We start from the raw sequence: 15835 nt of genomic DNA on the forward strand, positions 1-15835 counted from the left end.
AACAGTATCATAATATACATGTATCATAACACACACACACTATTTAGAATCACGAATACATTGCAATGCCTCTGGCCAGAGCTTTTACATAAACATAAAAACGCTAATAGGTATAATATTTTCTAATGTCAGATAATGTCAAGATACAAATGTCCATTGTCCTGATCTGACATTAGAAAGTAATATACCGAAGGTCATCGCCTTATATACGGACTTACTACTTATACCATATTGGACCTTGGACTTTTACCTTGAGCCAAAAGGGACAATTCATTTGGTTACATTTTTACCATTGACACCATATAACCGTTTTGTAAATGCATGTTTTTATAGGTGAAATTCTGAATGGAACCATTGCAATGTATTAACGATTCTAAATACTCTATACATAATACTGTTTCACACAAAATCTGGTACATAAATAGTGGAGTACCAGGGCATATTACAATATATTCGTTGAGCGCCAGGGGGTAATACTCACGAGAATAGTGGAGTGTCCCTATGCCTGGCTGCTCCCATTTGAGGAGTGAGAATTTGGTCATTTATTAGTACTTCATGGGAGTGAAATATAAATATTCTGGTCAAATGTAATCATATATCTGAATACATGTAAAATTAGTCATTTGGTAGGCTGCATTCTCATGAATATATCACAAAACGGTTGCCTCCGAAAAACAAGGTTTCTTGTTTAAGGCTGTTGCTGAGAGCAGTAAGGTTATGCCAGAGAACTAAACAAGACGGATATGTTCCAAATTGGCCCTTGGTGTGCAACACCAATGATGGTGGAGTTGTGTCCTGGTTTAGTTCTTTGGCATAACCTTACTACTCAGCAGGAGCTTTGCACACCAAGGGCCAAGTTGGAATGTATCCAACTTGATTCAATAGTTCCACTACACTAATAGCAGAATGAGAAACAGACCACATACAATACCCTAGTACTCCAGGGTCAGCCAGTTACAATACATGCACAAAATGGGGGCCAGTCATAAAAATCTATCCTGCTGGATTACATCTAATGAGAACATGATGGTTTAGAAATTGGGCTACAACACTGTACACTGGTTCATTTGACTGGACAGACTAATGTACTCGCCATGGGCAGATTTAAACAAGAAAAAAAAAAGAAAGAAAAAAAGACAAATAAAGAAAGCGGCTGAGGGCACTTCTAATTATCAATCTAAATAAGCTGAAATTTCTTGCAAAGACTTGAGCCTCATACACCCATAGTGTACTTACTAGGTGACCTGCATGCAAAACATTTCCCAAAGTATTAAGCCTCAATTTTAATTTTTTAAACACATGCAGTAAATTTTTGCTACCACAAGATGTCATACTAATGCAGCCGATCTGCACATGGACTAGACACCTCATTAAAAGAAATGGGGGTGGGGGGACAGCATGCCTCAAGCCCCATGGTATATCTGTATGCTGCAGTTGGCTGCATCCACCCCCAGGTAATCTAGTATGGAAGATGAACTTAGTGCAAGAATTAATGAGGTGCTGGGTGCACCAGAAATAGAGCAGGCAGTGTTCTAAATGCATCCAGACCTTTAGAGTTTATGGAGGACGCTTTTATCTCAGAAGTCTGTTTTCTATTTTTGGTCATCACACACTAGTTTACGTTACCTATTGATTACTAGGACGACTGGACAGCCAATGTGCATGGATACAGACATCTAAAGCTGGATGGACAATTAATACGTCAGGCCACATTTTTGACCAGTCCACCATTTAAAACCTGTACCATTGATAATACCACTATGGTTCTGTTAATGATTTGAAGGTGACTGCAATGTATGGCAATATGCATATTACTATGCACTCTACATGCAAGAACCACTAGCTTTGAACGATATAAAAAAAAAAAAAAAAAAACAACAACGCCCCCTTCTCCCAAAAAGGTTCTTGGCAAATTTGGTCAAAATGTGATAAGTGAAATTATGCAGGTTGTTCATTTAGCAGCTTGCAAACCAAACAGAGCAATACATGCTAATTTGGAGGAAGATATAATTTGGCTACTTATGCCAAAAACCAAAACATCAGCTGTTCTGGTCTCACAAAGTATGACAAATGCTATTGGTGTCAATGCCTTTACACCCCAAAATAAAACAGAACCTAGGAAATAGAACATGAGGCTGTTTTGATAACTTCTTACATGGACACATTTCCATGCACTAATAGAAATATTTTTATAAAGCCTGTTCTTTGTCTTGTGTTTGCTTAGAAGCCTTTTTAAAAATCTATGGCAGAGACGCACTAAAAAAAACAAAAAAAAAAAAAACTATTTGACATCCGTCTTCTATTACAAACTCCACACACTGCAAGTTACTTTAAGGATACAATAAAAATAGGGATTGCAAAAGACTAACCTGGCCATAATGGCAATCATTGTTTTATATTGTGCAAAAAAACAAGTTTATTTTCTATGCACAGTTCATCTTAAAAGGGGGTTATTGATAATTCACAGTAATGCTGTACCTTTATCCCTCTCAAGATCATCTTTACAGACTGAATCCGCACACGCATCAAAGTACTTCTGTAACGTGTCAACCTGTCTACACAAAATGTCCCGGAACGTCTCCATCTCAGCAAGTTTCTCTCGCAGGCTGTGTCCTTTCTGCACAGAAAGAGAAATACACAGAAAGACAAAATGTAGATACTGTATTACAATAATGGTAAACATCAAGTGGCATGTGAATCTATAAGCTATGCATCTGATATGCTTAATATGGCACAAAGACAGGTTTTACTGGATTATCCAAAATGTACACTTATAAGTAGGTTGAACGATCTTACCCCAGGGCCCACTGCAGTTGGAGAGCACTGCAACGTCTATTTCTACTAGACCTAGTGTGGTATTGATTCTACTGGCTAAAGCCCTCAACACTAAAAGCCACCTCCATAAACTAAGACCGAAGCATTTTCCAGGCAGCTCGTTTGAGTGGTGTCAATAAAACTTAAACATTGCAATGGTCCCCATTAAGTGACGAAAGTCAAATATGTGAAGGTTATAAATAAAGATCAGGATGACTACATTGTCACAAACAAGAGGACTGATGGAATACGAAGACATGTTTTAAAGTTGACTAAAAGACAACCAAAGGAATGTCATCTGTGTCCAAACAAATTTACTAAAAAACACATCTCTACATGTATATCTAAAAACATGCTTTTATATTATTGTCAAAATATATTTTTATTGAGTTAGACTACAGAAGTCTAAAGTTAGAAGGAAAAAACCATTTGATCTGACCTTGAATGATGATGTGGATGTAGCTGAATAGCCACTTGCTCCAGACACGAGGGAGACCATTGAGCCATGCCGCCGTAAGCTAGACTCCGATCCATAACCAGATTCAGACTAACAAAAAAAATGATAAAGAGTTTTTATAGATTAAACAAAGATTGACAAAAGGAAAATTGTTGAGCAGGTGGGAAAAAAAAATATATAATCCCAAATGAAATAAAACAGTACAAGAAAAGCTTGTAGAATACAAGTACAGTAGGATAATAAGACAAGATAAATAAATTGAAATGCTGGATTCACATTCTCTACACTAGCAATAGCAGCATGAACATGAGCCATGAATAAGAATATATACTTCAAAGTAAGCAGACTAACCTGATCCTGCCAATAACTGTCAGTATTACAGTAAAGCAGGAGATAAAAAGGTGGATAAAACAGGACCTTTAGAAGGGGGAGTTTATTAGGTCACTGGGGGAAGTCACGATTAAAAAGCATATGAAAATAATGTGAGCGCAGACCCATTTCTCATACAAAACAGTTATCCCTGAAGTTTGGGTGCAATTAGTTTTTATTTCCTATGAGCCTATATTACTGTCAATCAACCTGAATATTCTGACCACCTCATATGAACATACAATACTTAAAATGGTTTATAATACAAACAAAATTGTTATTGAATGGACATTGGAAGAATATGTCTAGACACATGCACAATATTACCGAACTCTACAACAACAACAACTACACATTGTCCCCTCTGCATTGGGGACAACAGTAAGTGGATATCAAGTGGTTTACAGCACACATCCCATCAACAAAATGAGGACATCGGAAAGTAAAAGACTATTGCTAAGGAAATGCTACTTAATGAATAAAGGTTGATCTGTAAAAAACATAAATAATGTATTACATGTAACCTCTACAGAAGTCCAGGATTTAAAAAAATAAAAAGACTAGGTAAAAAACTAAATAAAAGAATCAAAGAGACCAGAGCATCCTGCAGTTCCCTTATTCAGCACACAGTATCCCGGAGCTTAATGGGTGATGTCACTTCTATAATAGGAAACTGAAGTAAGTACTGCAGAGTGGAAGCCTCTCAGCTATTCCAAGTTAATTATACAGGTTACTCTACATCACCAACAACTGGACATTTAACTGATCAAGTTCTTTGCAGGCACCCAATATATGCATTTGCTGAGACTTTGAAATTATATTATTATTAATAATAATTTCACATGGCAAACATTCCTTTTCTAGTGTTACTGGAGCACTGCATTGAATACAGAATCTTGCATGTCTTAACAGATGCTCAAAGATTTTGCGCTTGTTATAACCGGTAGTGAAGTCCAATGTATTGGAGGTGATAAGTACTGGCCAGTACAAACCAACCCCAGTCAATAACTACTACCCGTGAATAGGTGAATCAATAGTGAGAATTTGAAGAGTGCACTATCAAAATGGAACTGGTGCCACTTAGCAGGTGTAAAGTTATGGAAAATAAGCAGGCTGCTAGAATTCATTATAACCGCACTAATTAGCTTAAAGAAACTTCATTACAGGATTCAAAAACACATTTATAATAAGTCTTACACAGCATTACTAACCAACATTCCCTGGTTTATTAATTTTTTGCCACTTCTTTTCGTACTGAAATTATGAGGCAGAAAAGAGTTTTAAAGCATAGGTCCCCCCCCCCCGTCCCCCCCCCCAATAAACAGAGAATTCTGTCACCAATATTTTAACCAGCGATGCACCTTGCTCTCAGAGATCTAGAACTACTGAGCTTAATATAAAACTCATGGCAGTGTTTTCTGATGACAGGAACCAGTAACCTAAAAGATTTGAGACTATATTAAGCAAGGCCAGGCGTTAACCCTTCATATCAAGAAACCAGTGGATGTGCAGGGTCTACATTACAACTGCATGTCTACTAAATCATCACTGACATCAAAATGCATTTACTATAAACACATGTATACGAGAGATTTTTACAGCAGCACTTATGATTTGTAGCAGAGCATTAGCTACATCCCTCAGGATAGCACTCTTAGAAACTAAAATCAATTAAAAAAAAAAAAAAAAACACCCCATGAGAAAGCAAACCATGCAATCCACTACCAGCATAAACTCCCTTACATCTTATGCAAAGATGTTACACCAAACTGCACAACATCTGATTTAGGACATAGCTTGGATGTTACCAGCAGTTACCTGGCCACTGCCTAATGCCAACAGCACAGGCAGTGGGCACACAAATTCAGCAATGTCCTGCAAATCTCGTTACCGGTCTAAAACCTGCTGCACTGCGTCACCTTCTCCAGCACTTTAGAAATCCATGCAGCATCCATATTATGGCTTCCTTTCCAATAGTATTTTCAGACAAACGAAGATGAGACTGCACATAAGCCCTGCCCAGCCTCTTCTGATGCTCGGAAGTGAAGGAGGTCCAGCCTCGCTAACACGCAATCTGAGGACACGAATGAAACATGCAGGACTTGCTCCCTCGGCAAGATGAAATGGTTCAATAATGCAAACCATGGAATAGCCTCATGGGAAAATACTCGGCTACATTTCTGCACAAGTCATAAATCAAACTTTGCATCATTACATAGGCCTCAGATTATTCATATACAATGCAAATAAAGATTTAAACCAAAAAACAAAGTAATAGCAACTGCAGTTAAACCAGGGACATAGTCAGGAGGTTTCAGTATTTGATTACTGTAAACTGATTGCCAAGATAAAGAGTTCCATATAGAACATAATTGCAGCAAAAACATGTTTGATCAACAGTTTAGTTTCATTTTTGGAAAATCAGACTGTTCTACTTTCCACTAGGAGGTCACATTTCAGACAGCTCGTCACACCCAGCATTCAATATTGCACAATCATGACCCATCCAGACTATCAGGAAGAGGATACATGGGTCAAACTGGTGACTAGAGCTATAACCATCCTATACTAAGGAATCGGGCTGTTACACTACTGTTATTTTGACTAAAGATCAAAAATAAAAATCCCAACACTAACCCATGTAGAAGTGAACAGGCTGTGTAGGACAAAAAAAACAAAACACTAAGTGCATACAAGAGATTTCAGATTTAGACAAGATTAGCCTGGGAGATGGGCAAAAATAAACGGAGATTTTCATCATCGTTTATATATCACAGGCAGATTCTGTAGTGCTTTACAATTAGAAACAAACAGTAATAAAACAATACTGGGTAATACATACAGGTAAGAAGGCCCTGCTCGCAAGCTTACAATATATGGGACAATGGTTTGATACACAAGGATAAGTGCTACATCATAAAGCATCTCTGTCCAGCTAGAATGCAAACGTTGCAAAGTATTTAGTGGGCTGTATGTTCAATTCAAAACTATGTTGGTCAGGGGGTTGTTGTCTTTCGTTAGCTGTGTAGACGGTGGTAATAGGGTAACCTAGGAAGATTAAGTGGATGGTTGAGGAATATCATAAACTTGTCTGAAGAGGTGGGTTGAGGGTTTGAAGACTAGGGTAAAGTCTTATTGTGCAAGGGAGTGAATTCCACAAAGTGGGTGCAGCCCGAAAAAAAATCTTCTAACTGGGAATGGGAGGATCTTTTGGGAGCAGAAGAGACGCAGATCTTGTGCAGAACGGAGGTGTAGAGTTGGGAGATAATTTGAGACAGGTGAGGAGATGTATGTTGGTGCAATTTTGTTGATGGCCTTATGTAAGTAGAAGAATTTTATATTGGATTCATTGTAAAACAGGCAACCAATATAGAGACTGACATCATGGCTCAGCAGAGTAAGAACTATTTGCAAAGAAAATCAATTTAGCTGCTGCATTCAAAATAGAATGTATGGGCTCAAGTCGATTTTGGGAAGACCAGTAAGGAGGAAATTATAATAGTCGATACGGGAGATGAGTGCATGAATTAACGTTTTTGCAGCGTTCAAGATGTACGTATTCTGTAAATGTTTTTAATATGTATGTAGCCTGATTAAATATAGAGCCGATGTAGGAAATAAAGGACAGTTGAGAGTCAATGATTACACCTACGCAGTGAGCTTGTGGGGTGGGATTTATGGTCATGTCAACAGAAATAAAAAAAATGTTAGACAGGACGCTTATATTGATGGGTGGGAATAATAATTCTGTTTTTAAAAAAAGATTGAGTTTGCGAGAGAACATACAAGATGAAATGGCAGAAAGACAGTCAGTAACGCGAGACAATACAGATGGCGAGAGATCAGGAGGGGATAGATAGATTAGTGAAAAATCTGCATAGATATTATATTGAGATTCAAAAAGGAACTTATTCATTTTCCAAGAGAAGTTGTGTAGATAGAGAATAGCAGAGGACCTATGACATCCTAGTGGTACTCAAACTGATAAAGGAAGCAGAGTGGAGGTTATTCCAGAGAAACTAAACACTGAAAGAGCAATTAGATCGGTAGGATGAGAACCAGGATAGGACAGTGCCTAGAAGACCTAGGGATTGTAGTGTTTGTATGACGAGAGAGTGGTCAGTGTTGAATGCACCAGAGAGATCCAGAAGAATTAGAAGAGAGTAATGTTCTTTAGTTTTAGCCGTTATCAAATCATTGACAACGTTGAACAGCACAGTCTCTGGAGTGTTGAGAGGGAAAGCCTAACTGAAGAGGATCCAATATGTTTGCAGAAAGAAAGCGTGTGTCGGCAATTATCTCAAGAAGTTTGGAGGGGCATGGGAGCTGAGAGATGGGGTGTTAACTTGAGAGCCTGGGTGATCATTTAGTTTTTTGGGTTTTTTTCAGAATAGGAGTAATCACTGTGTTTGAATAGTGATGGAAAGATACCAGTAGAGATAGATTACAGATTTTAGTTAGATGTGGAATGAGCACAGGAGACATGGACCTACCAATTTGTGAGGGTATGGGATCGAGAGGATAAAAGGTTAAGTAGGAAGATAAGAGTAGAAACTTCATTTGTGGGGTCAAATGGAGAGGGTGTCAGAGGATGCTGGGAAGGAATTGAACAGATTGCTTGTCAAGGGAGAGAATTCCATTTCAAAGTCAGATCTCATCAAACTTGTCCTTGAAATAGGAAGCAAGATTCTTGGCACCGATAGTATTTGGAAGGTTTAGAAGAGATTAAAATGTGTTAAAGGCATTTTGAGCTAGAAACCCAAGCATTGATGAGATTGAAAGCATGTTTAGCAGTATCCAGATCATTTCGATAGGAGTGCTAGATAGTAGTACATGAGCTAAAAATCATTAGAGGTACAAGATTTACTCCAGTGATGTTTTGCTTAACAAGAGTCTTTGTAGATTTCATGTAACTTTAGTGTGCCATGGATGAGAACAAAGTCCATGCGAAGTGTGAAGAGTGCTGGAGCCACTTGATCAAGGGCAGTTGCTAGGATATGGTGTAAATGAGCAACTGCCATATTAGGGGAAGAGAATGTAGAAATTGGGGAAAGGTGGTTATAGAGGTGGAAGACTGTTGAAAATCTATAGTTAATATTCCTGTGGGCTTGGAAGAGTTTGACAGCAGGGAGGTTAAAGAACTGGGAGGGAACGAGTAACTAATAAGGTGATGATCAGAGAGGGGGAAAGGAGTGTTAAGGTGATTAGAAACTGAGCATAGTCTAGAGAAAACAAGATCAAGACAGTGGCCATCCTGATGAGAAGTAGATTCAATCCACTGAGAGGCCAAGTGAGGATATTATAGGAAGTAGCTTTGGAATCTGGATTAGCAATAGGGATGTTGAAATCACCCATGATGATGGTGGGGATGTTAGAAGAGAAGTGAGGAAGCCATACTGAGAAAATTTTAGACTGGACATCACCGCTGCAACTCTTCAGAGCAGATAGTATACAGCAGTAGAGGGCAACAGGTGGCCCTCAGCTCTGTGCCCCACTGACTTATTCGCAGTTCTTTTTATCCCTGATCATGCACCACATGCATGGAGGTCATAGCACACCCAGAGGAAGACGTGCAGGTCATGCAACATTGCTTAACATACGCTCCCTCCATCATCAGGGCTCTGGCTGTGCAGTTAAGCGTTTTTAGATATGTGGGACAAGGTGCGATTGGCTTACAAGGTCTGAGGATATGTAATGTCAAGTGGAGGGCTGCCTGCATGTAGAGGAATTTTATGGCAAGAGGGAGTTCTGAGTGGCATGTGGTGTAGTTTTGGAGCCAGTGAAGGGCATGTCGGGGCATTTTGGGACAAGTGATATGGGAGTGCTGAGGTAGTTTGTCCTTCATTTCAAGAATAAAAAAATAAAAAAAAGCTCAATATGCAGCCCTGTTGAAGGTGGGATAGCACACGTGGCTCTTGAAGTATATTGGGTTGCACATCACTGGTACACAGCACCCAGCATGAGTACTTGGCAGTCTCCTGCACTATATACATACAGCCTTTTAGTTACTTGAATGTGGCAAGACAAGTAAAATAAAGTTCACATTAAGGTCAAAATACAAATCCATGCTATAAAGAGGAATGTAAACTATTATGGAATCTTGTTCCCAGTCCTGTATGATTACAATGAACACTGCTGCTCTGAACACGGTTTAATATAATAAGCTAGAAAACCCAGAGCACTCTGAAGCTGGCAGCAGCCTGTGTAGAGATACATAAAATGAATTTATGAATTTAGAAAAACCTGCCTTTTAATCACAGATTTGGCATAAGGGAGATAAGACTAAATGGGATCTCAGGACATGGGCAGGTGGAGGTGGTCTGTCACATGTACAGATTTGGGTAATTCTCGTGTTTAAAAAGGAGGACAATGGAAGGACCAATGGTGGAGTGAGGCAGAGCAGCACTACATGGGGAAGTAGTTAACTAATGAGGACATCCTAAAGGCTATCTGATACAGATAACTTTAATTATAAAAACACAAGGAATTCATGAATAGGTGATTATATAGCACAACATTGAATCAAAATACATTAAAAATATATCTGGGCGTTGTGACCTATAGCATGTACATGAGAGATTATACAAAGGTCAGTTCTTAGGGAGAGCAGCTTCATATCATGACCTCAAACTTAAATCTTTGAGGCCATCTTTCCAACAAGCTGCTTCACAGCATTTCCCTGATTGGGACACCCAATGTTACTTTTCACAAGCTTGTTCTCTGAAAATCTGTAAAGCATTTTAAAAAAATATAACCAAGAGACCATCTCATTGGTTTACTTTTATACTCTGCACTGTAGATCAAAGGCCATGACAAAGTAACCAGCAGGTTTACTATTCAAAAACAGGTTCTATTGGAATCGAAGATCAACCAATGTAAATAGACGCAGGTATAACCTATGCTAGACTTGCGACTAACAGCCGTTAGAGGAGTTTTCTACATTAGGTTATATAAAATGTTTCACCGAGTTTGAAAGTAGGGTAAGTGGCCTTGTATCTGCTTACCAGCTTTGCCTTTGGTAACATGATTGAAACAAGAAATACTGTGCTTATACGCAGACAAGAAAATGTAACAAATGAGTCACAGATAGTGTCTCTGATGTTCTGTAATGGCAACTAATAAAATAGTAATTTTGCTTTACACTTTCCATGCTGGTAGAGTTTAGAAAGCAGCTTGTGTGACTCTACGTTTCAAAACCATCGCCATCTATGCAGGGCTTGTGTGACACCAGAGTAAGTGGCAGAAGACAGTCATAAAGGTGAATTTACTCATATCCGATAACTCCTCAGAACAGAAACTGAACAGACAAAGATTTTGGTTGTCCTCTGTTCAGTGACTTCTACATTGCTTTATTTCAGCACAACATTTTATGTAGCAAAATACAAACTGCAGACAGATAATGGCCATACCAGGGTTTATGTAGTATTCCACCACATAAAATATAGCCATTTGAAAGCACCATGTAGTCTTTTCTGTTTAATTCCCTTCAAAACCAGCAAACAGTTTTATGCAGAGCTCAGACAATCCAGGGAGAGGAGAGGCATATACCTATTTTTACACAGAAATAATTCACATGAAGGTCTCTTACCACAGATGTGGGATAAAGTCAATAAAAATTCTCTCAGGCGCTCATACTATATAATATAAGGACCTATTGTCGCTACCTATCTTAGGGGTGCCGTTCCCTAGAATGGAAACAAAACCTGAAACAATAAGAAAGGTTTGCCAGAAGAGGGGATTTCTTTTCCCTAATAGCCAAGATAGAAATGAAAACAAAAGAAAAAAAAAAACGAACAATTCCTTGAATATAGCTGTATAGATCCAAGTAGGTTGGCGCACCAATCGATATGGAATAAAGTCATTGTGTTATTGTTTTGAAAACGAAGATATATTTTTGCTAAAGGTGCATGCATGATTATGTTGTAGTTTCTGAATCCGTTTGTTGACTCTTGTATCTATTCAGCAGTATTTAAATCTAATTGTTTATTAGAAGTTATTTTTCAAGCTATCGATATCTGTTTATAAAGTTTTTTTAAATTTTATTGGGGATATAAAAAAAAAAAAAAAATCTCTTATATAGAAGCACACAGTTTCCGTCAAATTTCTGAAGATTCTTTCCAGCCTTTGGCGCACTTTTCTTATTGTTTCGTGTGGGATAAAGTGACTGGATACAAGATAGATATATATTTTTCTTCTAGTCATTACAACATGGTCCATACTAGGGGTGTGCACCGGCCACTTTTCGGGTTTTGGGTTTTGATTAGCTTCAGGTTTTGGGTTCTGATTGGTTTTGCCAAAACACCCCACTCAAGCATAAAAAGTGCTAAAATCCATATTTTTGGTTGTTTTTTTTCACTCCTACACTATTATTAACCTCAATAACATTCATTTCCACTCATTTCCAGTCTATTCTGAACACCTCACAATATTGTTTTTAGGCCAAAAGGTTTTGTTTTTTGCCAATTTTAGTGAACTTTGGCTTTTTGGATTTTACATGCCCTCTACTAGGAGATTGGGCATCGGCCTTGGCAGACGACGTTGATGGCATTTCATCGTCTATGTCATGACTAGTGGCAGCAGCTTCAGCATTAGGAGGAAGTGGTTCTTGATCTTTCCCTAATTTATCCTCCAAATTTTTGTACTCCATTATATGCAGCACAAGAGAGCGTACCCCTAAGCCACACACACCCGGCAAAGGCTTTAAAATTTATATGCGGCACAGGACAGTACCACTGAACTTGAGTTATACAGCAGTACAAATTCCTTTATACTGCAGGAACAGTGAACGTAGTTATATATTGCAGTAGTATTTTTTTATACTACAGGAACAGTGAACGTAGTTATATATTGCAGTAGTATTTTTTTATACTACAGGAACAGTGAACGTAGTTATATATTGCAGTAGTATTTTTTTTATACTACAGGAACAGTGAACGTAGTTATATATTGCAGTAGTATTTTTTTATACTACAGGAACAGTGAACGTAGTTATATATTGCAGTAGTATTTTTTTATACTACAGGAACAGTGAACGTGGTTCTATATTGCAGGAGTATTTTTTTATACTGCAGGAACAGTGAACGTAGTTATATATTGCAGTAGTATTTTTTTATACTACAGGAACAGTGAACGTGGTTCTATATTGCAGGAGTATTTTTTTATACTGCAGGAACAGTGAACGTAGTTAGATATCGCAGTACTAATTTTTTTTATACTTTTTTTTAATAATTTTTTTATACCAATGGAGTCAGCAGGACAGAGCACAGGACACAGCACCACTGGACTGAGCAGGACACAGCACAAGATCCCTGATCAATGTCCGAGTGAAGATGGCGACGGCAAGCGGGGAATTTATAGAATCAGAGTATCGCGAGATCCGACGGCGGGATTTGGACTCATAGCCTCGTTTTCAGTTTCTCAGCGCCGAAAATACCCGAACAGTGCTCGGATCGCCCTCGGATCCGCACTGTTCGGGTGGGCTCGGATTGCGATAATCCGAGTCCGCTCATCCCTGGTCCATACAAGTGCCTGGACATTTTCAGGCACTTGAAGCCTTCTTTATTCTGTGTAAGTGCATAATCATTACATATAGTCTTGTTGTGCCAAGAGGTGGTTGGGGAAGGAAAGGTTTACACCCCCCTCCAGTTACATCCAAGTAGTATATCACTATTTCATACATAAAAGAACCTGTAAAAAGTTATTACTCACTGCTCATGTGACAGTCCACACACACCTATATAACACTGCCTATTACACTTTCATACAAGGGACAATACAACCATGATTAGATAGGACGGCCTTTTAATAACAGCTGAAATTTTGTCTAATGGAAATATTTAGCCAAGCCATATGCTGTATGATATAAACAGTCCCCAGAGCCAATCATCTGAACAGAATAAACTAATTTGTGGAACTTTGGGTCTTTTAGAGAACATGTTAATTATTCACACATAGATCTGAATTCTACTGCTGGCAATCCGCTAATATCCTGTGTAACACAGGAAACTATATAGGACTGTTGTGATCAGAAAGCTCTAAGTAAAGCTCTGTACCCACTAGAATGTACCCATTAGAAATGCAAAGTATTAAAATCAGTTGTGAAAATTCTCAGCAACTGTGTTTGTAAGGGTTTAAAGTATAAATAAATCTCACAAACAAAAGCCAACACATACACAATACAGGGTGAAACGACTGACAAAAATAATAATTATACACCGGTCCGTAACCTATGTTTTACCTTTGCAATGAGTGAAAACAAAGTGTGTGTGGTAGATATACAGTTGCTGTATATTTTGTAAGTGTGAATGTTGTTCAGCTCTTAAATCTGTGTGAATGAATGATGTACACAACTGGAGTCTTCAGCAGCATGTATTGTGGTTCTGCCCCTCCCGCACACGGACAACACTCAGCATACTAAAGGCTTTACACATGCACTGCGTGCTTCTAACAGCCATACGCTTCAGCATCTGTGCTTCTCTTGGCAGGCAATGTATTTGGCACACCCAGAGACAGCAAATGTGAGCGCCAGCCCTCCGGTCAGTCAGGAACAGGTGACCAGTCCTGATAGACCACACAGTGCAGGCACCACTTAACGGGACAGATTGTACATGACATGATAGAAGAGGTATTACTCCTAACAATGTATAGCTTGTTCATAAGTTATGGGAATGTTATATCTTATAGCTATATTTATAGGTCCACAGTACAGAACCATTTGTGCCAACTATATAGGAAATGCAGTTGTATTACACGCAGTCTATATAGTCTATAAACAAATAGGATCTCCAAAGCCTCTTCATGGTTCACCAGAACATACTAGATGTCTGCCAAAGACCGATTTACCACATAAAAGGAAATTTAATGCTTGATTAAAAATATAAACACTTTATTCAAGGTCACCCTGCTCCACTGCTCCCAGGAAGTACATCCTTAATCCAGTCAGGATCATATAAATACATAAAAATGATATTCATCACTGCCTACTGTAAATGATAGCATGTTATTGTATTCTGCATATGAGAAGTTAGCAAGTGCGAGTCACACATATAACAGAAACCCAAGGTGACTAGAAGCTTACAGACTTTAGAATGGAAGCTCTAATAGCCAGGGCCCTCTTCCCTCCTGTTCTCCTTACCCATAACGTGTGCCCACCTGCTACACTGTGCACCACTTCCTTGGTCTCTCTGCCCCTGGACTCCACTCCTCCATAGTCTACGCACCTCTTTCTGTGGCTCTAAACAGGTTTCTTGCCCCCATGCTAATGGGCAAAGGCTTCAGCTTGCACAGAGTACACCCCTTGCACCCTATTACCCAACTAGGCTATCAGTAGCCGTGTGTCACGAGCCGCGGCGGTACTCACAGCCGCCGCGGCTCGCTTCCTGACGGTCCCAACGTCCCGGCCGTCACCATGACGACCGGGACGTCATTTCCTTCCAACTCCCGACCGTTGCCAAGGCAACGGTCGGACGCTTCCTCAGCGCCGTGTCCTGGCAGCCAGGCGCGCATGCGCTCTAGGGACAATCAGGCAGATTTAGCCTGTGGCTGAATTAGCAGGCATTAGCCTGCAGGTGTGGATTTCAGGGCTAAGCCCTGATTGGTCTTGCTAGGTGCTGGCAATTAGCCTACAAGTGTGGCCTTGTCTAGGGGCAGGTTCTGATTGGTTATGGGTTGTATTTAAGGCAATGAGGTCTGCTGCCTCATTGCCGGTTATAGCTTCTGTGCTCCAGTCTGCTGACCTGCTTGTTCCAGTTCCTGTTCCTGTATCTACGTTTTGACTTCCCGTGTATGACCCTTGGCTTCGTATTTGACTTCGCTTGTGTTTCCTGTGACCCTGATCCTTGGCTCGTTTACCCGTTCTGCTACTTTGCCTGTGACCTCTGACCTCAGCTTGTTCATTGTTACTGTTACCTGCTGCCGACCTTTTGACCTCTGCGTGGACCTGACTCTTCTTGCCTGGGTTCTCCCCAGCCGGTACACACTTCACGACCCTCTGTCAGTCTGCAGCCCAGTCTGTCCCCACCATCAGGGGCTCCAGTGAACACCTGACTGGCAGAGTAGACTCCGGGTTGTGTTGTGCCGGCTGGAGGGGTTCCTAACACCGTGTTGCATTGTAGTGTTTGTTTTGAGTACTGTACAGTTATACCATGTACAGTCTTGCAGTTTGCCCATTGTACTGCACTGTGGAACTCATGTGGT

At 39.6% G+C, this 15835-nt stretch overlaps 1 protein-coding gene across 2 annotated transcripts in view; it reads right to left on the bottom strand.

Annotated features, from left to right (window-relative positions):
- Positions 1-15835, bottom strand: part of CERT1 (ceramide transporter 1) — a 62634-nt gene that overhangs the window by 15177 nt on the left and 31622 nt on the right. For both annotated transcript variants that reach the window (XM_075181976.1, XM_075181987.1), the window contains exons 4-5: positions 3254-3361; positions 2479-2617 (exon numbers count right to left, since the gene is read on the bottom strand). In XM_075181976.1, coding sequence (XP_075038077.1) covers positions 2479-2617; positions 3254-3361 — 247 coding nt within the window. The remainder of the gene's footprint in view (positions 1-2478; positions 2618-3253; positions 3362-15835) is intronic.

The sequence above is a fragment of the Mixophyes fleayi genome, chromosome 1 (assembly GCF_038048845.1).
Source record: "Mixophyes fleayi isolate aMixFle1 chromosome 1, aMixFle1.hap1, whole genome shotgun sequence".
In the NCBI taxonomy this organism is placed as follows: Eukaryota; Metazoa; Chordata; class Amphibia; order Anura; family Limnodynastidae; genus Mixophyes; species Mixophyes fleayi.